The 26,978-nt window shown below is 45.1% G+C and overlaps 2 protein-coding genes across 4 annotated transcripts in view; one reads left to right on the top strand and one right to left on the bottom strand.

Annotated features, from left to right (window-relative positions):
* The window catches only part of grid1b (glutamate receptor, ionotropic, delta 1b), a 618,013-nt gene that overhangs the window by 191,040 nt on the left and 399,995 nt on the right, over positions 1-26,978 (bottom strand). For 2 of the 3 annotated variants that reach the window (XM_085285493.1, XM_085285494.1), the window contains exon 4: positions 11,885-12,090. In XM_085285493.1, the coding sequence (XP_085141619.1) occupies positions 11,885-12,090 (206 nt within the window). Of the gene's footprint in view, positions 1-11,884; positions 12,091-13,572; positions 13,683-26,978 lie in introns of those variants that run through there. The other variant, XM_085285495.1, reaches the window with a different exon arrangement.
* On the top strand, positions 17,507-26,662 carry LOC146569163 (microfibril-associated glycoprotein 4-like). The gene is made up of 7 exons (XM_085283473.1): positions 17,507-17,527; positions 18,691-18,867; positions 18,953-18,991; positions 19,106-19,202; positions 19,285-19,364; positions 20,023-20,128; positions 26,421-26,662. Exons 1-7 carry the CDS (start codon positions 17,507-17,509, stop codon positions 26,660-26,662), a joined length of 762 nt encoding a protein of 253 aa, XP_085139599.1.

The following is a 26,978-nucleotide window of genomic DNA, read 5'->3' as shown; positions in this document are numbered from 1 at the left end:
ACGCGTGTCCTTTAGCAACGACCTGCCTGAAGCATTCAAAATTACGCATGCACCTTTCGCTCTATAATCTCAGTTTGCGTGAAGGCTGTGACCCGACCAGCCAAAGTTGACGTCTGCGGCGCTGATCTCCAATCAGCGCTAATGCTTGTCAAGTATTCTTCACCTCCGCCTCCTTCCAGGCAATTAGACAGAGGCCGGGGCATTTACAGTGAGTGCTCCAATTATAGCAGAGAGGTGATGTGGGTGAGATCAATTATCGTGCTGCACGCAGGATGACTACTCGCTTTTCTTTTGCTACATGTCACTCTGCCCTCTCTCCTCGCCTGATGAAGCTTTAACTGGTTTGTCAGCAGCAGAATAAACAAAAATCTGTTAAAAAAAGACAAAAAACTGGAAGGTTTGTTAAAAAAAATGAGAAAACAGCATGAGTGACAGGAATGATAAGAAGTACCAGAGGGTCAAAGTGACCTTTTCTGCACATGCCCAGCCCAGATTATGTTTTATGTTTTTAATCTGTGAGCGTGAGGTTCTGCAGGAGAGGACCCAAAGAAATATTTGATGTTCTCCCTGAACTCAGGCAACACTATTTTATTTCTCCACAGTTCCTGTCAGAAAGATAAAAAGGAAGCACTGCTATGAAACGTGAAGCCAGAGCTGAAGAGCCTTCAGCCTGCATTCTTTCTCTCGGCCAGCAGGGGCAGTCATCCCACCTGCCGTCCTCGCTCAACAATAAGCTGGGTCTGTGGCATCTGTTGCTAACTTGTATACAACACAAACACCACGTGAAGCTAATTTCATCAATTATGTTTTTTATTACAGAAAGCTCGATTAGTCCGGGTAATCTGATTGGCTAACGAGCCGTCAGTCATAAGTATTTATGCAGCGAGTAATCGGTCCGTCTGGCAGCCCCATGGCTCTCTGCACATCCAGCCACCTACATCACCAACATGCTCAGAGGCTTTACGACAGGACCTCACTAACCAATGGGTGGAGTCGGTCTTGCATAGGGACTCCATCGCTTCTGTTATAAAGATCACTGTTGTCACGCGTGTCAACGAAAGCCACCTCTCGAAATAAAACACGTATAAACCACCACAACATAACACGAAGCCAGTAACCAGATGTGCCATCACACCCATTAACACGAGCGTGCATGTGTTACATTTATCCACTGTGTGTCCGAACGTCAGTCCACTTCCTGCTGGTTATCCGTGTCAGAGGCCTTGAAAGAATTCCGTTACTTTAGACGCCAGATGATCCCAACAGCTGGAGACTATTATGAAGAAAGTGCTCTTCACGTGATTTTATTGATCTTATCCTTTAGGCACCAAACACTTTCACGTTTGACCTTTTTAAAAAAGTTCCCTACGCACCCATGCAGGCGCTCTTTGCCCTGCACGTGATGTCCTGCGGTTATGTCACCGACGGTAAAAGCTGCGACGGCGTCCGCAGACCGCTGCTGACAGGGTCGGTGTAGGCCGGACACCGAGGGGCGTAGACAGCCACAGATTTCCTCCTCTGTTTTTCCCCCCGGTTCAACTACTTGAACTCGCTGCCGCAGCTCGCCACGTAACCATGGCAACCACTGAAACCACAGTGAGGGGAAAAATAGAGGAGCTGATGCTACAGGTAACTTGAGTTTCTCCTCATCACCAGCAGCAGCAGCAAAAACAGGCAGATCGATGAAGAGAAGCAGGACTGGAAGAACATCGGCCTTCAGTCTGATCCTCCCATCGGGGACGAAAACCACGTCACACAGACACGTGTGTTTTATTCACAGTAAGCTTTTATGTGCTCAGCTCCGTGGGCGGAGCACAGGCCACGTCTGTAGTGGGCGGAGCACAGGCCACGTCTGTAGTGTGCGAGCCGGCTGTGTCTACGGTCTCGCCGCATCACCTGCACCGCTACAACACGCACAGAAGGACGAGTAAGTCACAGCAATGTGACGTCACAACGGCAGCGCGTCAGGTTCGCAGCAAAGAAGCACTTCCTGTTATCGGGGGCTCCGGAAGTAAGAGCTGCCAGGAACAAGATGATGGGGCCGAACAACAATAACTGAGAGTCCAACCTCGGACAGAACGAGCCTGAACACAAATACTGCTGTAAAGACCGTTATTACACTGACTCATTTGTTCTTGGCGAGCACGTCTTCGAGTTGCGATGGCTGCCCGTTATTACAGAATATTTGTGTGGCGCTGCTGCTTTCATGATCAGAGGGTGAACTTTCACCCCCGGCCCACGTGGACGGAGAAGACCTAGCCTGGTTCCAGATGAGTCACAGATTTGCTGATGTGTTTCCAGTGTCGGCCTTTACAGCCTCGTAAGATGGATAAAAACGACAAACAGGAGACGAGCGCGGATGCGTGACGCCTCATCGGCCGATTTAAGGACCAAACGTGACGGAAACCTGAGACAGGTTCAACGCTGACACTCATCCATCACTCAGTGGGAGTTCATTATGGGGACAAAGTTTGATTTCATTTCCACGATGGATGTTTGAATCATTCGAAACACGAAGCTTTAACAGGACTCTTCTTTAGTCCCGCGCTGAGGCAGACGTTCCTGATTATTCCTCAAGTTTCCTCCTCACTCAGATTCAGATCAAACTCAGATTTTTTCCTTTGTCTCCTTTTCTCTCTTCTTGTTCTATTGAAGTTACACACAGTGTGTGTGTGTGTGTGTGTGTGTGTGTGTGTGTGTGTGTGTGTGTGTGTGTGTGTGTCAGAGGTTTTTCTCCTCGTTTCCTTGTTCCCTGCTTCCTATGGAGGCGGAGAGGGTTTCTCCTTTTCTTGAATTCTCCTCTCGCCTCCTTTCCTGCACTTCATTAGCGATGCCGTCCTTCTCTCGTGTCCCACGAGGACCATCTTGACGGGGAAACAAATCTGAGGGCGATTAACGATGATTAAGAAACACGCTCGAAAAGTGGAACTAGCAACCTTGTCTTTAAAAGCTCTCTAATCCAAGAATTTACAAGCCTAACAGCTGGGCTGCCGCTTGCATCCGAGTCGTGCTGAGGACAGACTCGCCTCTCAGAAACTGTACCGACTCTCCTTAGACACCAAACTCTGAAACTCAAAAGGTCAAAGTAACGCTGAAAGAGCCTCATTGACTGTGCAAAGGTTTCTTTGTGTTCAACCTTTTAACTTTTGTTTCAGGAGGCAAGTCAATTAAGACCGACCTGTTGTTCACCAGGCAAAGCAAAATGTCTCGGCGGGAGAGGAGGAGACGGCCAAGCTTCTAATCGTCACAATAAAAGGTTAGAAATGCTCCTCAGCTGGAAAAGTTTGAGTTCAAACTTTGCAACGAAGGGGCGGGGCTGTGTAGCACGCTGAGCATCAACGCTGAGCAACAGCAGTGTGGTTCAGCGACACGCTGTCATCGCCACGGGGGAGGTCCAAACACCAACAAAGACAACACGACTGCCTCAAAGACTCCATCGCCAAGGAACTCAAAAACCACAAAAATGAATAATCTGTCAGTAACAGAGCCACGGGACGCAACATGAGAGCAAGAGACCGCCAAAATAAAACAGGAAATAACTAATACTGAGACACAGAGTTGACAAACATGGAGACAGAGGCTGACTTCATGAAAACACAGAGAAGAGACTAAGAGAGCTAATAATCCAACTAAAGTACTGAGACAAATATGAGAAGAGGACGGATCAGAAATCTGCTCAGTCTCACGCACACTTTAATACATCAAGCTACTTTTTGCACAATTCTCAGTTTTTTGCACAACCCACTGTCATTGTTGCACTTTTCTACTGCACTGTGTGTCTGTATCGTCCTGTTCTGTTACTGTGTCGATTGCCTGTTACGTGTCATAAGTAGCATCGTGGTGTTGGATGAACGTAGTCGCGCTTCACTGTGTGCTGGATCACTGTATCTGGTTAAAATGACAGTAAAGCCACTTCACTTGAAATCCAAAAACCCATAACGGCATTACAGACCTCAAAACCGTGACTCAGTCTTTGTGTGATGATCAGAGTTTAAAGTCTGAGTGACCCTGAATCTACACAGGTGAGTACATGCGGTGAAACTAAATCACATCTCCATAATTGATCCTTCATGGACAGAGACTCCCCAGACGTGAGGAGCGTTGAGGTCTGAGAAATCATGGAAGAAACATCTGTCAGGCTGCCTGGAAGATGAAGAATAGTTTGTGCAAAGATGAAAAGCTTACAAATCTACTAATGGAATTAATAGTAAAGCTTCTTTTCTTTACTTTTAGTGTTTAATATAAACCTTTGCACAGATTTCTTTCTCCACCATCAGAAAAAACCTCACAGCGTCGCTTTAGCGAGGAGAACAAACAACAGTGTGAAAGTCTGAGGAGAAAATGGCTGTTTGTGTTTACTGAGGTCATTTTCTATTTGCTGTAGGAGGGTTTATTGCCCCGAGGACATGTAACACACACACACACACACACAGTAGTTGTCGTCACCCATCATTGCTCAGCAGCGTGATAGGATCCCGTCAGTCAGCGTGTCTCCTCTGGCGACCGAGAGCTTCGTCCCACCTCCCAATCTAAACTTCACTCCTCTGGTGATTTATCCTCTCTGTCTCATACTCTTCACCACCAGATAAAAGTCAGAGAGAAGAGGAGAAATAAAATAATATAGTGAGAAACAAGGTGAATTCAAAGGAACAGGGAGGAAGGCAAGAGGGCGAGGAGGATGCAATGGAAGAAGGATGTAAACAAGGGCATGAGAAAGGAAGGAAGTGAGGGATGAGGAAGGAAAAATAAATGAAAAAAGGATAAAAAGAAGATGAGAGAAGACGGACATGAAAACAAGAGGAAGAAAGAAGGGAGAAAGGACACAACAGGACAAAAAGGACATAATAAAGAGACGCGAAGCAAGAGTGCAAAGAATAAATAGGAAGCCGAAATGTTGGAGAGGAAGGAAAATAACTGAAACAGGAACGAGAGGAAGGAAGGAAGGAAAAGCTAAAGGAAAGGTCAGAAAGGCCTGGAGGTAAATAACAGGAAGAGAGGAGGCAGACAGAGCAGAGTCAGGGACTGATGCTGCACACATGGCAGCTCGCAGTGTGTGTGTGTGGACTCACACACTCTGTAATGATTCACACAGTCTACTCACAGCTGACGGAGAATTATGGAGGCGCTAATAAAAGCCAGCGCAGCGTCCTCGTGATGCCGCCATCGTTGTTATAACAAAAAGAAATGACACATATTAGGATTTACAGAGCAGCGCCGGCGCCACCTGACACGTGCTTCAAGACGTTTCTGCTCCGCCGAAGCAGCGACGGAGGCGTCAGCTGAGGCTGCCGGTGTTTTCATCAACACCGTTCTGCTGAGAGTGAGGTCAGCAGTCGTGCAAGGTGCCTCCTGCAAGCCGCTTGGCAGCCCACCACCATCCAGCTTCCTCCTCAGGCTGAATTATTGTCTGTATGACGTCACTGGTGGTTCCATCTTTTCCCCAATGGTGCCTGCTTCGCTCGAAGAATGTGCGGGGACATGTTTTCAGTGTTTGCTTGTCAATAAATCAGAGTTTATGAAATGATTGCGTGCAGCTTTTATTACATTTTAGCCCCAAACTTTAACGATGGCACAGCCTCACAGTCTACATGCACCTAACAGTGCATAAAACATCTTGGAAGTGGAAGATCACGTTGAAAAAATGTTTGTTTTTTCTTTACATGTTTGTGCTGCATTATGAAAATTAAGCTTTCATATTAAATATTACCAAAGATTACAATTTTAGCCAATCGCTCACAGGTGCATCTCTAAATGTTTCCTTTCTGAGTAACACAGACGGTGGAGAAGCTCCGCCCACCTCTTGATCAAACCTTGTGTTTGTAAGAAGCCACAAATCAGAAGAAGCAGCAGCTCAAAGAGCTTTTTCCTACAGACGATGAACTGAGCAGCTACACCAACCGAGTCTTAGAATTAAAATAGGAAAAAAGCAGAAGACTTCCACCTTAAGGGAAAAACTCTCTTTTCTCTTTTCCCCCCACCGCCAAACATCTAACAAATCAATCCCCTGCTCACCACGCTGCACCCACAAACCTGTGCACGAAGCTGCAGGTGAAATCAAACAGCACAGGCTGGAACGAAACTCCACGTTCAGTGTAGCGGAGGACGAATCCACGGGTGACCCTCAGCGGTGAATCTAATGTGCAGATAATTAACAGTGTTTGTTCAAAGGAGAGGCGGACCTTTGAATGATTACACACCTGTATCTGATAACCACACAAGGTCATGTTAACTGTTCTATAAGCAAATGAACCACAGTTACAGAGAGAGGGGCTCGCTGTCATCAAAGCCACGGACTCATTAGCTACGAACACGTCAGGTGTTATAATGCCGACTTTTACCTCTTAACATCTACAAGGCGAGCAAACCCTGAGCTCCAGGGTGGGTGAGGGTCTGGGCCACATGATAAAAAAATCCTTTGAAATGAAGTCTGTTACATGCATTCACATGCCTCATAAGTGCTCTGCTAGTAGATTTAGATTAGGGTATGCAGACCTGAAATCCTGAAAATGACCTTAAACTTGCTCCGTTCACTTTCCCAGATTTCCCCAAAGCCTCCACCCTCTTTGCAGCAGAGCGGGGGCACCCTCTGGAGGACGTGCCATCGTATCATCACCACAGGTGAAGGCAGAGATGCAAACAGGCCGTTTCACACTCAGCTCTCTCTTCACCGATCGCTCCGTCACCCCATACTTTAACTCCTCCAATCAGAGGAGCAACTCAGGCCCGACCTGGAGTGGGTACTAAAACCCTTCTCAGACTGGGAGGTGCTAATCTTCATCTACGCCACTTCACACGTGGCTGCAGACGCCTCACAGCGTGCTGGAGGTCATGGCATCCTGAGGTTTACTCGTAATGTGATCAGCAGTCACATTTAGCAGAGACTAGCTCACGTCTTTCACTTGTGTGTGCTGCAGCTCTCAGGTCTCTGAGCTCAGAGCAACATGAAGATGCTGAGAGGAGACCGAGCTTGTCCCACGCCGACTGTAAGCAGACAGGAAAAACGCAACTGAAGGGAAGAAGCTCTGGCTGCAAAATTCATGGATACACTGTGTGTGTGTGTGTGTGTGTGTGTGTGTGTGTGTGTGTGTGTGTGTGTGTGTGTGTGTGTGTGTGTGTGTTTGGCAGTGTGAAAACTTGGCAAAGCTTTAACAGGTTTCCATGACATTACTGAAGAGTGCAACTTCCATTCAGCTCTGTCTCACCCTCCTACGCCGTCATGTCGCGGTGCTAATGAATGTCTCAGCATCCAAACACACGCACGCACACACACACACACACACACACACACACACACACACACACACACACACAGTCAGACACACACACATTTGTGTTTCTGAGCCCAAGCCTCCCACTCTTTTACAGACACATGCTGTCAACCATGGACATTAGCACTATTAGTTAAACACACCTGAGAGAAGTGTCTAAGCACACACACACACACACACACACACACACACACACACACACACACACACACACACACACACACACACACAGAGCAGCATGTGTGTTTAGTGTATTTACATTTGAAGTGTTCGGTGTTTTTCTTTTACATTTTATTCTCTTTATTTTCTTCCTTTTTCACTTTGCTGCTATAATAATGTGAACTAATAATAATCTCAGTTTATCTTTAAGTGTTGAAGCAACAAATCGCTCTGCTCAGATTAGTAGCTACGTTTTTCCCTCCACCTCCGTGCTTGTGCACGTCCGAGGGTTTGATGAAGCACGCAGAGGTGAAACGAGTCTCTTTGAACTATTTGCAGCATAAAAGTAAAAAGAAGCAGAAACACACTGTGCAGGTGAGATATTTTAAAAAGGAGCAGCTGCTTCTCCCTCCATCTTTGCGCTCTGAATTCCCAGAGTGCCATGTTTCTCCCTGACAATGCCTCGGCCTCAGAGCGCCGACACGGTCGCACGTTCTTTGCTTTGTTATCAGCGTGCTGCGAGCGGGCGGAGGAAAGTCTGACTGTTTCATCTGTGCAGATAAAGAGGGCCGAGCCGCTGACTGACAGCTCGGGACATTTATAACACACCTACTCATTGTTAGCTCTCAGATAAGAAGCTTCCAGCTGTGGCCGTCCTCCCTCTCCGTCTGTCTCCACACTCACAGGTCAGTGTGTACAGAATAACTCAGAGCAGCAACTGACTACAGAGGCAAACTGGGGGTTTTATGACATAGCCTTGTATCACCCTGTGATCACTGTAACGACTGACACTTACAGTAAGCTTGATTATGGAGCTCAGATGTTAAACACCAAAGATTAGAGCCGGTGCTCCGAGCACACGGAGCAGCCGTCATCCTGCAGCACCTGCTGGTTCCCCGTCGCCGCTCTGCACGGTGCGTCTCTCACTGCCAAGTAACAGCTGTCACCGGACTGGTTTCCTTTGTGTGTGTGGCCAACAATCACACATGAATTATGATCACTCGCCCCGGATAAATATTGACCGGATCAAAGGCAGAAAGTCACAAAAATACAGTTTCATTTCTGATCATGAACAAGCCTTAAGATCAAACTGCGTCTGTGATCAGAGCTTTTGTTGTTTGATCAGCTGCAGGTTCTTGGTGCTGTGTCATGTGCTCAGACACACACACACACACACACACACGACTTCCTTCTTTATTGTTTTTTGTTCGTCTCTTCCTTCCTTTTCCTTCCATCTTTCTCTCATTCTTTATTTTTCACACTTTTCCTCCGTTGTCCTTCTTTCCTTGTGTTTTTCATCCTTAACTTGTATCTTCATTCTTGACCTTCTTTATTGCTTCTCCTTCATTTCTCTCTCGTCCTCTGTGCATCCTGCTCCCTCATTTTCATTTTCTTATCTTTACTTTTCTCTCGCTCGTCTTTATTCTGCACACAAACGTTGGATTTTTTAGAAAGAGGATCACTGAAAAGTGTTTCATACTTTTCTTCCTTTACATGATCATGTTAACACGCTTTATTGTCTCCACACAGAGATGAAAACGTTAAAGCTGCAGTCAGCACACAGATATCGTGCCTCATATCTGCAGACTTCCTGCACAAAATGATGCTAATGCATGTCAAACGTTCCAGAAATCCTGCTCTGCAGGTGAGGATGCTTCCAGCGGCTCTGCTTCCCGTCTGCAGGGTCCAGAATAAACACGTTGGAGCAGCTTTAACTTTTTACATCTATGGAGGAGATTTGCTGATAACTCGACGTCTCCTCGCTCTGATGCTTCCTTTTATTAAGTCGCACGTCTAATGATGTTTTCATCACTTACACTGCTCTGTGCTTCATCATCCTCCCGAGTTATTGTTGTTATAGTTTAAGTGCAGCGGCTTACACGTTCACCTCACAGGCACGATATTTCTGGTTCGATCCCAGGAGGATACACGGATCCGCCGGGTGACGTTCATCCGATGGAGCTTCCTGCTGCGGCTGAAAGTAGCTCATCTTCATTTCCTTCTTCATAAACCCTGCTGACGTGTGTGCGTGTTAAGAAGGTTGAATTGTCGAGTTGTTCCACAGATTCAAACTTTGTGATAAAGAGCCTGAGCTGCTGTTTGTAACGTGCCCCCCCCCCACACACACACACACACACACACACAGACACACACACACACACACACACAGACACACACACACACACACACACACACACACACACTCTCACAGAGTCACGCTTCAGTAAATAATTCAAATTATACATACGGCTGTTTGATCCGCGGACAAAAGTCGCTGTGAAACATAAGACAGGACACAAATAAATTCACAAAGTCAGCTGTGTGTGTGTGTGTGTGTGTGTGTGTGTGTGTGTGTGTGTGTGTGTCAGAAGCCTCCATCTGTCACTCCAGGTGGCCGCTCACACCTGGGCACACACAGGCTTACAAATGATCAGTGATCGCGGCGGTGCGCGTGGACGTGCAGGTTGGACAAACAGAAAAACACACACACACATTTTTCACGTCCACTCGCTCCACCTCTGCACGCGCTCCTTCGTTACTGCCACTCATTATTTTTTGATCCATCTGCAGACTATTTTCCCGCCACGCGCCCCCTCGGCTCGCTGCTCAGCTACGCTCAGGTGTTTGCGTCACACTCTGCTCTTATTTTGCACGCTGGGTTTTTTCCACTTTGTAGACGAGTTTACTTTGCACACATGCTCCGTGTTTTTCACCAGCTCAGCTGTTTCCTGCATGCACTCACTCATTTCTTCAACAAATATTTTTGCCCCCTGTGCACTCGCTCACTTGTTGCAGACATGCACTCAGAAGCACTCGCTCCCGGGCTTAAGATTGGTCGGATTCCTCCTGCAGGGTATAATCGGCCATTTTTAACCACTCTGATGTTTCGTCCACATTTCACCTATAGAAACGATTTACTTTGCCTTGTTTGGTCTCATTGTTTTCAGCACAACCTCACGTGTCTGAATTTACAGTCATGTTTTCATTTTGACAAACTGTATTAACACAACTGATCTAAAATCAGACAAACAACATGAAATCAGAGTAGAAAAAGTGATATTTTTACTGTAACAACCACAAACATGTTTGATGATCATATTTCATAACTTTAAATGAAAATATAAATTGTCAATTTAAAATCATATGCACAAGTTTTGCAAACAACAAACTTATTTGCAGCCATTTACCTTTTACCTTGATTTTTTTTAATAACCATTTCAAACTGTTTACAGAACAATCAGCTGTTCTTCAATAAGATGACACACAAATTATTTGTGCCACTGCAAAAACATCATTTCTGTCCACTATAAAGGAAACATCACAGCCTGATACCTGCAGGTCTGACAGCAGCAGGTGTGTCACTCCTGTTTCTACCTGGAGACAGCAGTCGCCTCATTGTTCTGACACACAACACAACACTACACACTAACTACACATGAACTACACACTCCAAACACGCTAAACGTCACAAATCGCTCACATCTCAAAACTCGCTCTCTCTTTTTCTGCTCTCTCTCTCTCGACGTCACTCATAAAACTTCCCCTGTTTGTTTGTTTGTTTGTTTGTTTGTTTGTTTGTTTGTTTTGCTCATAAGCAGAGAGGTCTCGCTGCGCTGTCCTTAGACAGTAAACGTGACAAAACTATTGAGGAACAAACGCAGCGTATGTCTTGTTTATCATGACTCTGGTTTTACTGGCCGATCAACACAGTTTATAAACTGGTACATGTCACCTTGTTGCTTTGTCTTTAAGTGGTCATGTGATTGACCACAACTCCTTTATTCTTCCTCAGTCAAACAGCAGCACTCATGTGATTGTTTTGCCCCCTGAGCTCCAGCTGTTGTGCCAGAAACTGATCGTGATCACCGTCCGCGGGAGCGCAGCTGCTTAAAGCCGTAGCGTCCAGATTACTTACAGCTACTTCCTGCAGCTGATATAAGATGCGGTAACCTGAACACAGCTTCAACCGTCTGTTTGTTGAAAAATAGTAACGGACCGTGTTTCCTTGTTAGTAACTGTAACGGCGTTGTAACGATAGGAATAGTAATTAGTTAGATTACTCGTTACTGAAAAAAGTAACGCCTGGATTTGGATTGTTAGGCAGTTCTTATGTGACAAACCTGTATTTTAAAAGCTGCAGACTCTACGTGCAGGGTTGTGAAGCTGCAGGTGTTTGTTAAACCCTCTGCTGTCAGAGGATATGAGCAGATTTCAAAAACTGAAGTCTTGAAATCAGGAGGGAAAAAAATGAACTGACAGAAAAATCTATAATCTAAAGTTAAACACGGTTAAATATAAAGTTAGTGTTACTAAGACCTCAGAGGGGCCGTGTGGTTTCCTTCAGATACATTAAGCACAACACACTCACACACTGATCGCACTCATCTGCTCACTTCATTGCATTTTTAGGCGACTTTTTGCAGTAAACACACCAGAAAAACCAGAGCTGGACCGACCTGCTGGATAAATGTGTGCGCTCCGTGTGGGCTGAGCAGCAGGATGGCTCTCCTCAGTGTGTCTCTGTACCGATTGAGCTCCTCGGTCCTCATGGTGGTGAAGAGGTTGGTGAAGATTTTACTGATGTTCCTGTCCACTCTCTGCAACGCCACGTCGACACCCTGGCGGGACGTCTGGTCGAGGAAACCCTGCAGGCCGCGGATATCTGAAAGATGAAAACACGGAGTCAGATACACACAACTGCTGATGTGCTAAGACATTACTGCAGTCTCATACAAAGTAAAGAAACGACCGTGGCCAATCAGCAGCCAGCGACAGACACTTGAGCCCAAACTGATCAACACAGTCTTTACATGTCAAAGTGACGGCTGTGTGGCATCTGTCGTCTGTTCCATCAACCACCCCACGTGTCCTGCCTTTGTGAAAAACATATGCATCAACAGCAAAAGTCTACAAGATACGAAGGGCCATTAGTGCACAGCACACAGCAGGAATATCAGCAGCAAGCTCTCAGATCTCTTTTACATGCATGACTCACTGATGGTGTATTTGTAGCTCAAACTTCAGCAGGAACTGAAAAGGGAACAATTATCTAAATCAACATTTCTTCCACTGAACTGACAGAAAAAAACAGACTGAAACCTCGTGACTTCAGCCATGAGCAGACGGGGAGGAGATCACAGCATGAACCCGTCTATTCAAACATCCAAAACAGCTCTATAACTCCATCTGCTTTCAGAAGAAGATCGCTATCATGATGCAGAAGGAAGGTTGTAGGGAAGGAGTCAGGATGCATGGCAAATAGATGAGTCTTGGAGATACACATACGCTGTGCCATCATTTAAACACTGTACATGTATCAGGGGTATATCAATGGATTAATATGAACAGGCACATTTTTATCTAAATCGTGACCTTTTCCTGACCTCCTGAGTAATAACTTGCACTAAACAAAGAGTGAAATCAAAGAAAAACTGATCCCAATGCCCAGAGCTCTCAAACAAGATGTAAACAGTAGGGGTGCAACGATACACAAAATTCATGGTTCGGTTCGATACTTTGGTGTCACGGTTTGATATTGTTTCTATACAAAAAAATGTTCATGCCTTTTTAATTTGTCATTTATTAAAATTATAAATATATATTTTAACTCAAAAGTACAGTTTTTAAATTTAATGTTGCTGAAACAACAAAGTAATAAAATAATAAATCTATCTGATAGAGGAATCCCTCAGCTTTGGAAAAGAGAGTTTATTACAGAGAAATGTCTCTTTCCAAAATAAAAGCTCTACTATAGCTTCTTCTGGGCTATATTCTCAGCAGCATATTAAACATATCAGGTCCCCATAAGGAGAATCCTGTGCTAACGGCTGTCTAAATGACTCGGGTAAAGTTTGTAGCATGCTGCTTGTTGTTTTTGTCTTTGCACTAGGATGCTGTCGGAGTAAATGTGCAGTCATATTCGTTGTGTTCCCACTAGTGCTGTCAGCGTTAATCTGAAATGACGTTAACGCCACAACACGGCAAATCTCCGTTAACGAGCTACCGCGGATCGCCCCGTGCGTGGGGCTGGACGGCCAACACGTTAACGAGCTAACTGCGCTAACACACTAGCTCCCACCCATGTAATTGAGCATTGCGTGGCACATCCAACATACTGTTTTACTTTAGTCCATGACTCGCTTACCTTCAGGGTCATACGTCACATGAAAACCAAATTAGTTCCAAAGGCCAGATCTGAATGAGGGTGGGGGAGGGTCAGTTTGCCATGTTGCAACGAGCTTAGCTTCTTCTGTCTTGCTAGCTTGCCCTGCGCTCAGTGAATCTGCGCTCGACAGTGCAGCCTAGGCGGAGTAGTCGAACACAGATCCACTGAGCGCTCAACACAGACAGCATCGTCAGAAGGAAAGTTGATAAAATAAATTTTAAAAATTGTATTGTTCGATACATATGCGTACCAAACCGAAAGCACTGTATCGAATGGTTCAATATCGATACAAGCACCGCTAGTAAACAGCAATCACCAGGTTAACAATCCTGTGATTTATGCCACCACTACACTCCAACCACCTCCCACTGTCGACTTTATTGCTCTTTTAGATCTGTTGCTACAGGTCTCCAATAGTACCTCAGCTGGTGTATCATTAGATCATTAGCACTAGCATCAAAGAACACAAGTGTGCACCTTTAAACAACCAGTGACTCTGTCAGAACTGCAGGATTTAAATATTTGTCCACTTCAAATTAACAGTCATCTTCATTAAACATCATTTAGCTAAACGCAGCTTCGACATCAGAGGGGAAACCGTTTCCTTCAACTGGTCATTGAAGCTAACCAAAGCTAAAGTGTTCACAGATAGTGATGCACAGTCTCTCTTCATGCTGTGTGAACCTGCAGGAAAGCCACTGGTGCTCAAACTGGTCAATGCTATCCCAGAATATGCAGATATCTGCTCATCAGAAGTCTGAGAAGCTAATGCCCTGTTGTCAACGATTGTTCAAAGCTCATAGATTCAAAAGTCTCCAAACTTTATTTCATCTTTGCTGATTTTTGGACATCCTTTGGACATTTATTCATGACCAAAGTGAGCAAAAACAGACTATCAGAGAAAAAAGGAGGGAGCTGTGATGCTGACGTGAAGGACATGTCGGAGCTAACTTGTTCTCAGCAGATCTGACTAAGAGCATCATTGCTATTCTGGGCCCAGCCCTGCCGCTGAACCAGATAGCATCTATCCATTTGAGAATATCGTTTTGCAGACTCTTCTCCAAACTGCCAGGGAAGTTTCTCTTTCTGACATTCAGACAAGGCAGCTGTGTTGCGTTATGCTCCGTTATAGCTAGTGACAGGTTGTTTGGCCTGAACATCTCTTCCTATTTTCCCTCCTCTCCTTTCCCCTCCCTCCATCTTTTTCTGTCTATTAGCACTGACAGCTGGCTTGTACCGAACCCTGAATGACTCTGACCGCCACTCTCCACTCCTGGAGTCCAGCTGTTACATCTCATCTTCCCTACCTTTGCAGGGCTTTTTTCCACCACCACTGCTCTTATTCTCTATTACATTATCTGTCTATCCACTCATCTGTCAGCCAGCCACACTTTCTCATCACCTGCCAATCACTGCAGTGGACCAGTCACTTAACTGTAATATAGTATCTCAAAAATCAGAGCCCTGAGGTAGTTTCCCACTAATTACAGAAACGTTAGTAGTAGCAGACACGTACTAAAAGCAGCTCTGCGCGTTATTTGTGAAACTGTCAATCTTTCTACTGTTGTTCTAGAAATTATGAAAAAAAAAACCCTGAAAACAACAAACTAAGCTACATATTGAGCAGCTTTTTCTTAAGCAAGCTATAATTACCTAAATTATATCTACTTAAGGTGATTAACATACACTATTACAGCTTCACGTGCATCTTTATTATGGTTTGACTGCACATAGGCTGGAGGCGGTCTGTTTATAAGGCATCAGGTGCTGCTGTTTTAGCTGAAAACTCATTGTTATAATAGAATCATGCTCTCCTCACCACTATCAAAAATAAACCATAAGAGTTCAGGATATTTGGCTATGTTGCTTTATTTACACATATTCTGCCCCCTAGTGGTCAAAGTTTGCTCAACACAGCTTTAAGTGTAGGGCAGGTGCAAACTTTCCAATGTCTTTTTCAATGATTAATGATATTATGAGTATTCATGTATCATTTATCATTTTTATGTTGAATCATACCAACCGTGCACATTATTGTTGTACATTATCTGAAGCTCATCACTTTCTCACAGAAGAAATATTCAATAACACATCTTTATACTGCAGTTTGCAACTATATGGTAAACACTTTCTTCTGCTGCTCCACTATATTTTCAGCTCTCAGAGTGTCTGTCATCAGACCTCTTCAGAAATCTGCTGGAGGAAAAGAAAAAAAGAAAAAGCCCTCATTTTCTTGAGCTCAAGCACTGGAACAACACAAGTGGAGGGACTCGAAAGCAATTTAGCGAGCTCCTCACCAGCCACAGTTCAATTTCTCCACAGCCACTTTGAGCAAGGCACTGTGGGGAACATACTCCTCTCTCCGCAAGAATGCCAGCACTTATCTCTGCCCCGTCACCGTCACACCGGCCTCTCCTCTGCAGCCACTTCAAATTGCCAGGTTGACCACCAGTCACAGAAAGCACTTCAGATTCAATTAAGATTCACACCGTGTGGAAATATGTGGGGCGTCTCTCGGGCGCTGTGCAAATACCCCACAGTTACCGTGTTCAGCTGTGCAGACAACAGTAGTCATATAGCAATAATATAAGACAATTAAAGGAAAGTGAAAGTCATGCATTTTCTGCCTATATTTGGCAGATTTCAGCACACTTGGGGAGTTTTTGCCCAAGTGCCCTACATTTCCCAGAATGCACGGTTTTGTAAGCTTTTTCTGGGTTTTGTCCTCGCTCTCTTCCCCAGCCCTGCCTAAAATTTCTCCCCCACAATGTCCAAAATATGCCGCCCGACTCCATCACACACAGTGGATGAGCAGCTCCTTCAGTGGGAGACTGCGGCACCCACGGTGTGGGACGGAGAGATTTCGCAGGTCTTTCCTCCCCACTGCTGTCAGACTCCATAATAAAGACTTTAACTGATCAAGCACACACATCCATACATATGCAATAATACTAAGTGCAATAATCCTTTCTGTCATCGTTGTATTTTTACTCAGTTGTATATAGTATTTGTATTTGTATTCTATTTTTATCTTATTGTATATGTATTTTATTTTATTCTATTCTGTACAGCTGTGTACTGTATTTATTCTTATTGTATTCTAATTTTTGCGTCATAACTTTTGCACTGTCCACTTCCTGCTGTGACAAAACAAATTTCCCACGTGTGGGACTAATAAAGGTTATCTTATCTTCATGCCTGCTTTTCCTGTTGTCAAAGTCGGGTTATTTCTTTGGCTCTTTGCAGTTGCAGCTATAAGGTCTCACACTACCTTGCTGGCCCAAATAACAATCCATGTTATGTTCACTGTGATGGATTATTGATCTGTGGCAGTTTCTCTGTAACAGAAACCAATGGCTGTGTGGAAAGAGGGAAAGCAAGAGGAGAAAACATTTGAAAAGTTAACGATTGCACAAACCAGCGGCCAAGCTGCTGGCCAATGGCGAGTCCCCGGTTCACCTCCTGGCTGGCTTGACGTTTTCTGCTTGTCATTCACTTGCTCCGTTCCCCAAGTTTCATATCTCTATTGCATCTATTCAATAAAGGCAGAAGGCCAAAAAACAAGCTTTAAAAAAATGAGAAACAGAAGCATTACATTATCGTTTGGACAACAGCCATTGGTGATATAAATCATCCATGATTTGGATGCCCACACTGTAAGGGTACAAGGGCACACTGGTTGGATCTGCCTGAATTTTTAATCTAGATTAAAAACCTCTTTGAAAAGCTCTCATACGGCAGCGGGTTCGCGTGCATGCATCATTTGGTCCTGAGCTAAAAGTTCTAATTTAAATGAGTAGATGAAATAAATCACCCTGAGCCAATATGCTGAAAGTATTATTAAACTAACAGAGACAAATTACAGCGTCCAAGCCCCAGAGTTTACGGGATAAAGGAGATAACACGAACTAGAATGAAGCTCATCTCGCCTGCTGTCAGGAAACACTGCAGGAAAAGTTGGCATTTATCCACACTGAGGATTTTTCACAATAAAGATTTCTGGGAGAGTGCCATACCCGTCTATGTCACCTGCTCTTCTCTCCCAGGAATAGTCAAAGGAGCTTGCAAAGAAAAGCGTCTGGACTTCTTTAAGTTGCTTGAAGATGTTTCACCTCTCATCCGAGAAGCTTCTTCAGTTCTAAGGTCAAATGGTGGAGAGTCCCAGATATAAACCTAGTGGGAGTTTCCCCCCACAGAGGGACAAAAGGACCCCCTGATGATCCTCTAATCGCCTGAGCCAAGGTGGGAAACTGGGTGTGGGTCCCAATCAGCCAGAGTTTCGGGTGAGTTCATTGTGAAACCTGGCCCCACCTTATCATGCGAATTCCTGAGGTCAGATGGCCCAGGATGTGAGTGGGCATTAAGGCGTCTGGGAAGGATCTCAAAACTGGATTATAGATGGCAGAGAGTTGGTGTCGTAAACCCCGCCTCTGTTCAAAGATGGTCGCTCACAGTGGACATAGATGCTTCTTTCACTCCTCTTTCAAACCATCTGTCCTCTCTGTCCAAAATGTGAACATTGGCATCCTCGAGAGAGTGACCTTTGACCTTTAGATGCAGATGGACTGCTGAGTCTTGTCCTGTGGAGGTGGCTCTTCTGTGTTGTGCCATGCGCTTGTGAAGTGGCTGTTTGGTCTCTCCAATGTAGAGGTCTGAGCATTCCTCGCTGCACTGTACAGCATACACCACATTGTTAAGTCTGTGTTTTGGCGTTTTGTCTTTCGGGTGAACCAGTTTCTGTCTGAGCGTGTTGCTGGGTCTGAAATACACCGGGATGTCATGCTTGGAGAAAACTCTCCTGAGTTCTTCTCATTACAGAGATGCACATCACCTAATATGCTTAATTGGTAGTAGGCTTTCGAGCCTATACAGCTTGGAGTAAGACAACATGCATGAAGAGGATGATGTGGACAAAATACTCATTTGCCTAATAATTCTGCACTCCCTGTATACTAAGAAGTGAGCACAGGGAGAGGGGTTTGGCTGAACCACACCTGTGCAGCCTAAACAAGACTTCAGCACAGCTGAGAGGCAAAGCTGAGGGAGAATCACAGGCTTGTTGAGCTTGGTAGGAAGTGAATATTGTGCAAATGAAAGGCTTCTTCTCTGTTCCAGCTGCCAGCGGTCTTCATCGTTCTCCTCCTCGCTCCTGCGTTGACCAGCTGCACGGAGCTCATCCAGCCGAGGGACTGCAGCGACATCCGCCGCCAGGACAGAAGCCAAAGCAGCGGCGTGTACACCATCTATCCCCTTGGAGAAAGGTCTGCGGTGCAGGTACAGTCCACCCTCTCTGGGACTCTGGGTCCTGTTCATGTCCACGTCTTTAAGCAGCTAGAGTGTGACAGGTGTTTGTGTGCAGGTGTACTGTGACATGGACTCAGAAAGAGGAGGCTGGACGGTGAGTGCTTGTAACTAAAAAGTGTCAGCGCGGGAACATTTAACAGGAGCACTGCTGTAAATCCAGATCTGTGCTCCCTGAAACCAGAGATGTTTCTGCTGCCTCCTCCCCCAGGTGTTCCAGAGGAGGATGGACGGCACGGTGAACTTCTACAGACCCTGGGATCAATACAAGATGGGCTTTGGTGACGCTGCTGGAGAGTACTGGCTCGGTGAGAGTTTTATTGGATGATCTGCAGCTCTGTACCAAACAGCCCTGCATGTTTCTGACTGTGTGCTTGTGTGTGAATGTAGGTCTCGATGTGATCAACATTATGACATCCAAGCAAAAGAGTGAGCTGCTGGTGGACATGGAGGACTTTGAAGGGAAGAAAGTGTTATGATCCAGTGATGTGTTTGTTTTGTGTTACTCCTCCCCCCAGAGGATGGCTGTGGGTATCTTTCCCCTTTTCTCTCCTAGGAGGTGGACACCTGGGCGTGGCTGCTAGGTATCTGGGTGGAATCTCTGCCTATCCTCGGATTGGATAATTGATGGATCACCTCCAGTACTTAACTACCGGATGACAGCCACCTGGCCCCTCTCCCCGAACCTCCACCACTTAACCAAGAACCTGTGTGTTGATTTACTGCAGTGTAGAGTTTTCGTGTGTATGTCTGGCGTTATTATGTCCATTTTGTAAATAGCTGTAAATAGATTTGTCAAGTAGCGATCGTACGTTTTGTTCACTTTGTATATATCCTTCACTGCAGCAGCGTAGTAGGCGTGAGAAGCCATTTTTGTTGAATAAGTTTTCTCCTGTTTTTTCATTAGAAAGCTAGGTAAGTGAATTGTCTTTTGTTTGGTTTTTTTTTTCATTTTTGTGTAGGGAAGCGTAGGGACCACGAGGGAGTTTTGTTTGTTATTTTTGGCATTGCTCACTGCCGAAGTAAATAAATGGCTGCTTAGCACTTTAAAAGGTATCATTGTTGGTGTTCTTGCTTGGGTGGGGTGTGAATGGGCAAACTTCTTGTTGCGTTTAATTACTTGCCTAGACTAAAAACGTAACAAAAGTGTTCGCTCGTTACTCTTCATTTAAGGTGGATGCTGAATGTGATGGATACAAACTGACTGTTACTGGATTCAAGAACGGAGGCGCAGGTGAGTGAAGTGGCACAGGGTCAGTGTAGCAATAGAATAGAATCGAATACGCCTTTATTGTCATTGTACATGTACAATGACACAAATGAACAGAAAAGATCAACAAAGAAGAGGAATGGGTAGAATGGAACAGGTGGTGGGTGGGGTTTGAGGGGTCGCCTGTGGTGGCTTCTCTGAGACAGGAGGATCTGGCGATGGCCTCCAGGAGTGTCAGAGGGCAGCCAATGATATTGTGGGCAGTGTTAATGACCCTCTGTGCAGCCTCCCTGTTCTCAGTTGTGGCCCCTGAGTACCAAACACCAGGCAGGATGATATGCAGACGACACCCAGCTCTATCTGTCCATGAAGCCAGATAACACACACCAATGAGTTAAACTGCAGGAATGTCTTAAAGACATAAAGACCTGGATGGCCGCTAACTTTCTGCTTCTTACTTCAGATCAAACTGAGGTTATTGTACTCGGCCCTGAAAAGCTTAGAAATATGGTATCTAAGCAGATTCTTACTCTGGATGGCATTACCTTGGCCTCCAGTAACACTGTGAGGAACCTTGGAGTCATGTTTGACCAGGACATGTCCTTCAACGCACATATTAAACAAATATGTAAGACTGCTTTCTTCCATTTGTGCAACATCTCTAAAGTTAGAAATATCCTGTCTCAGAGTGACGCTGAAAAACTAGTTCATGCATTTATTACTTCCAGGCTGGACGACTGTAATTCATTATTATCAGGATGTCCTAAAAACTCCCTGAAAAGCCTTCAGCTAATCCAAAATGCTGCAGCAAGAGTCCTGACAGGGACTAGAAAGAGAGAGCAGATTTCTCCTGTTTTGGCTTCCTGTTAAATCCAGGATTCAAAATCCTGCTCCTCACATACAAGGTCTTAAATAATCAGGCCCCATCTTATCTTAATGACCTTGTAGTACCATATCACCCTATTAGAGCACTTCGCTCTCGCTCTGCAGGCCTACTTGTTGTTCCTAGAGTATTTAAAAGTAGAATGGGAGGCAGAGCCTTCAGTTTTCAAGACTTTGGATGTGAGGTTGTCAGGACCATAGACACACCTGCAGTTTAAATAGTTGGCTTATCTGATGTACCTTCAGGGATAAATAAAGCTGGTATCACCTACATACCAATGAAAATGACTTTACTGCATGACGAAGTCTCCCAGTTCACATGAATAAACTGGAGTAGGTCAACCACATATGGTACAGTACACATGCAGACCAGTATGACTGGGATTAGTGGTGATGTTGTGATTATTCAATCAATCAATCAAAGCTTTATTCGCCACGTGCAGGTTGCCCTGCAGTGAAATGGGAGCCCCCCGACCTTACACACACAACACAGACATCACATGGGGATACAGGTCGGAGATCGGTAGCGTTACAGAAAAACCACTGAAATGTACACTACAATGGGAAAGTACAAGAGGAAAAAAAGAGACCTCTACTCATGCTGGGCTCCTGGGAAGACAGCATGAGAACAGGAAACAAAAAAACTCCTCTGCACAAAAAAGCACATAAATGTCCACAGCACAACATTATAGAACACATGACAAGCCACAGGGTCGGGTGGGGGGTGAAGAGTAATCCGAAGCAAACGCAGCAGCCATCCTGCCCAGCGCTACCATTCCAGCGTGGGCTCAGACCCGCCGTGTTCCCAGGAGGGAACAAGCATCGAAGGCGTTTGTAAAGGGAGGGGGGATGAGTGTGTGCATATCTGTGTGTGTGTGTGTGTGTGTGTGTGTCCAGAGTTCAGCTGAGACAGTGTCCTTCGCCCAGGCTAAGTAAACAGTCTTCCAGCCAACCCAGGTGGCCTTGCATGGAATGGGAAGGAACAGACTAAACACAGTTGTTATCAGGGTGTTGTTGTTCGGCTCCAGCCTTGAGCCTATAGCTGGCGCAAAAGGGGGTAGCCGGATTATGATGGTGGTTTTACTTTAGTGCGAACAGCTCATGAGAATTTCAAAGCTGTTCTTTAACACTCCGACACTGGTCTCTCCATCTCCCGTTGGAGAACCGCAAGCTTCTCCATGATGTTATCAAACTTGCGCTCTGTGATGTTGTCATTCTTATGGTCAAAGAGCAGATTCTGAGACCTCACGACTGCAGTCAGCTGTTCCACAATGCAATCCAACTTTTGCTACGAGGTGTTATTCTGAGTATTCACGGCAGCTGTAAGCTTCTCCAAGATCTTATCCGTGCTGCACTCAGTGAGCCCATTCTGAGAAGTCGCGCCTCGTCCCATCGTTCCAATCCCAGCGGGCAGCCTTGGGGGTGTTTGAACAGCCGGTTCCGCTTTCTTAATTCTCCAATAAGTCAGGGCCAAGCCAGCTCCAATCAGCAAGAACCCTGTTATCATGGTTCCGAATAGGTAGATATCTTCAGCATCCTCGATCGACAGTCCCGCCAGGCACACAATCCTCCATGTCTGCCACCCGTCCATCGTGTATCCGGTAGGGAAAGTCCCTCCAGGGCACTCGGGCTCTCCTGAGCCCAGACTTCTCGTTGAGAAAAGGATGTCAATAGCATTCAGAGACCAGGGCCCTGTTTCAGGAAGCCGGTTTAGTGGAAAAACTGAGTAAGTATACCCTGAGTTAACGAAAACTCTGGGTTTTCGGTTTCACAAAGCGAGTTCAGATGAAGCCTCAGTGAGTCACTATGACGACACACTCCGTGAAGCTAACCTGCCCCCTAGCAGGTTTACTACAACTAACCCTGACTGTCTCCGCCCCTTTGTCGGAAACCTGACAGTAGGAAGTGTCGGACATGGCGTGTCCCTTCCTTGAAGAGCCAGTAGATCGTGAAGCCCAAATTCTCCGCAGAGCTCTCCGCCGGGAGAGAGTGATTAGAGCGCGTTTGGACATTTTATCATTTCCTGATGATTTTCTGTGTGAACGTCACCGTTTCTCAGCACAATCTATAATTTATTTGGATAACATCCTCAGGCCATATATTACGCATGTGACACATCGCGGACATCCTCTCAGTTCATTGCATATTATTTGTATTGCACTTCGGTTTTTTGCAAACGGGAGCTTTCTGTATAATATTGGTGACGCTGAGCACGTTTCCAAGGCTACCGTCTGTCGGGCAGTCAGGAATGTTACAGTTGCACTGAAACGTCTCCTGTACTGGTTTGTGGTGTTCCCCGGTCATAGACCCACAAGATTTATCAAAGAGGGATTCCACAAAATTGCAGGTATCAGGATGACCAAAACTTAATTTATGATGTGGTGATACTTGGACTACTACTTACATTTTACATTTATTTCCAGGGTTCCCAGGCGTGATTGGCTGTATAGATGGCACTCACATTCCAATCATTGCTCCTTCAGTAAATGAAGGAGACTATGTGAACAGGAAGTCTTTCCACAGCATTAATGTACAGGTACATAGTTCCTAGGGGTGCAACGATATTCGTATCGATATTGAACCGTTCGATACACTGCTTTCGGTTCGGTACGCATATGTATCGAACAATACAACATTTGTCATTTATTTTATCAATTTTCCTTCTGACGATGCTGTCTGTGTTGAGCGCTCAGTGAATCTGTGTTCGACTACTCCGCCTAGGCTGCACTGTCGAGCGCAGATCCACTGAGCGCTCAACACAGACAGCATAGTCAGAAGGAAGAGCGCAGGGCAAGCTAGCGAGACAGAAGTTAAGCTCTCCTTGCAACATGGCAAATTGAACCTCATTCAGATCTGGCGTTTGGAATTATTTTGGTTTTCATGTGACGTATGACCCTGAAGGTAAGCGAGTCATGGACTAAAGTAAAACAGTATGTTGGATGTGCCATGCAATGCTCAATTACATGGGTGTGAACTAGTGTGCTAGCGCAGTTAGCTCGTTAACGTGTTGGCCGTCTAGCCCCATGCACGGAGCGATCGGCGGTAGCTCGTTAACGGAGATTTGCCGTGTTGTGGTGTTAAGGTCATTTCAACGAGATTAACCTGAAAGCACTAGTGGGAACACGACGAATATGACTGCACATTTACGCCGACATCATCCTAGTGCAAAGACAAGTGGAAGCAGACAAAAAAAAGCAAGCATGCTACTAACTTTAGCCGAGTCATTTAGACAGCTGTTAGCACATGATTCTCCTTATGCTGCTGAGAATATAGCCCAGAAGAAGCGGATAGTATAGCTTTTATTTTGGAAAGAGACATTTCTCTGTAATAAACTCTCTTTTCCAAAGATGAGTGATTCCTCAATCAGATACAGGGCTCGCAATATCGCTAGCCCGACGTCCCGGAGCTAGCGATTTTTTCAGTCGGGCTACCAAAATCTATCTCTGCCCTGCCCGTCGGGCTATTGTAGGAAAAATATATGTCAATGCTTTTGCATTCTTTCAGAAATGTAGCTGGGTAATTATGTCATTGGCATCGGTGAGCCACTGTCAATATGTGACATATTGAAATCGCGTTTGAATTTGCGCTTGTTTTTTTGCTTTCACTTTGCAATTGTGCGAACTGTGTATAGAGAGCGACAGCACTGATCTGTGAGTGATGATAATTTGTGCACCAATTCCTCTGACATCGTCTTATTAATCGTTAGCTTACTATGCAAACATGACAAGTGAAATCTCCCGCAGCTTAAACATGTGAGAGGTTGATCGCGCAGAGAATCGCTGAGCTTATGTGAGTGAGCGTGTAAAAGCATTTCAGTTCTGCTGAGCCAAATAAGACAGGTCAGGGTGAAGAAGTGACAGCCAAAGAAAAGCTTACCACAAAACGGAGAAGTTATGACAAATCAGACTATAAGGCAAAAAGAAAGTGCAGCTTTATGGTTTCATGGACAAAATAATTTCTGTGGCTGCGATAAGACGAGCTAAATAACCAGGGCTGCACATAAGTGGTCCGCAGGTGCGCATTCGCTGTCAAAATAAAAAACACGCACAAGGGTTAGGGTTACATTTAAAAACTGTACTTTTGAGTTAAAATATATATTTATAATTTTAATAAATGACAAATTAAAAAGGCATGAACATTTTTTTGTATCGAAAAAATATCGAACCGTGACACCAAAGTCAGTAGGAAAATAACTTCACTACAAAATAATCCATTATGGTAAAGAGTTTATCAAATGAATGAGTAGCACTGCAAAGGTGACTGTGAAGAAAGGATGTATGCACATCATGTATTATTTTGAATTTACCCCCTATGAAGGCACTTGTGTCTTGCGGGGTTATTGACTCAGAGGATGTCCCCGCAGAGATGCCTTCGGCCACAGGGCGCCCACTGTTTTGGCTGAGGGCCAACTGCTCAGCCTCTGTGAGTGGTGGTGGTGGAGGACCCCCACCTGTTTTTCGGGCCTCCGCTTTTTTTCTGTTGGCTATAACGGGCCACATTTGAGCATACAGAGTAAGCAAATATGTACTTGTAATGTGCTCAGATAATTTCAATAAGTGCTTACAGAAAGAAAATTAATGTAGCCTCTAACTGCAATTGATTTACATGGGACAAACAGACCAAGCACTATGGCTCATAATACAATTACACCTTACCTGTTTGGACTATATTTTTATATTTCATTTTTACTTGCTGCCAGGAACGTTTGGGGCCTGTTGGGTTGCACCTGCGCTCACATCACATCACAAAATAAAATGTATAAAATAACAAATAAAATAACATATGATAAAATAACATATGATAAAATAACGTGTTAAATGGGTGGAAATCCCTAGATCAATGTTTATATTAACACTCACGCATTGACTCTGTCGGCTATGTTTTGCCATGCATGCTTTTGCAGCTGAGGCTGTGTTACTTTTTTCCGCGGAATTTGCACGTTATCGGCATATGCTGCCATCAGAATTTCGGCCTCAAGCGCTGTAAGATACATTGACCGCGCCTTCTTTCCCTCCGTCTCCATGGTGACTCGCTTAATCTGTGCTCCACTAATCAGGGCTTTATGTATCCTCGTCCGCGCGCTTCACTTGGGGTTAAAGCAACTCCGCGTTGACTGAACTAATTGTTATCAGCCTTTCTGAAACCGAATATTCCGAGTTGGACAGTTCGGGGTTACTCAACCCTGCGTATCGTTTTTCACTCTGAGTTTTCTAAACCGGCTTCCTGAAATAGGGCCCAGTTGATCAAATCCATAATTCTCTTTTAGGTTTTTGAAACAGACTGTGAGAGAGTGTTTCAGGGAAAAGTAAAAACACAAGACAAGACAAGGACATAAGAAGCTAAGCAGGGAAGATAAGGGAGAGGAGAGGAGAAAAAGTGTGACCGCCTTCGCCGAGAGCCAAACGAAAACGGTGTTTCATCTGTGTTTCTCCAGGAGATGCCCTGAGTTTTCACAACGGACAGAAGTTCTCCACATTTGACAAAGACCACAACAACTGTGCAAAATCCTTTCTGGGGGCGTTCTGGTACAACGCCTGTCACTATGCAAACCCTAACGGGGTTTATCGTTGGGGGGCAGATGGTACTATCTATGCTGTTGGTGTGGACTGGTACCAGTGGAAGGGTTATAATTACTCTCTGAAGACCATCAGCATGAAGATCCGTCCTGTGCAGTAAATCTGCAGAACATTTCGTGTTGATCTCTCTTTTCTCTCCTTTATCATGTAGTCCCAGACAATCTTTAACTTTCAGAGTCAGTCGATGACGTAAATATCTCAGAAGAGCAGTCAGAGTGTGAGTGAGCTGCTGTCAAACAGCTGCAGGTGGAGTGAAATGATGGACGGAGACCAGTTTGAGCTGATGATTTCTCAGAAGCTCTCGGTTGGTCCAGATGTTCCTCAGTCTGCAGCTCAGCACACTCAGATTTAACGTCTCACTGACTGTTTGGTGGAGGTCTGATAGCTGGTGTGAATCATTATCTGCTGTATCCTGA

This window comes from Mchenga conophoros, linkage group LG8 (genome assembly GCF_057382185.1).
Source record: "Mchenga conophoros isolate Kocher_MC1m ecotype Shallow Benthic linkage group LG8, M_conophoros_male_GT1.1, whole genome shotgun sequence".
Classification (NCBI taxonomy): domain Eukaryota; kingdom Metazoa; phylum Chordata; class Actinopteri; order Cichliformes; family Cichlidae; genus Mchenga; species Mchenga conophoros.
Note: the sequence above shows the minus strand (reverse complement) of the source record. Positions and strands in the feature narration are given on the sequence as shown.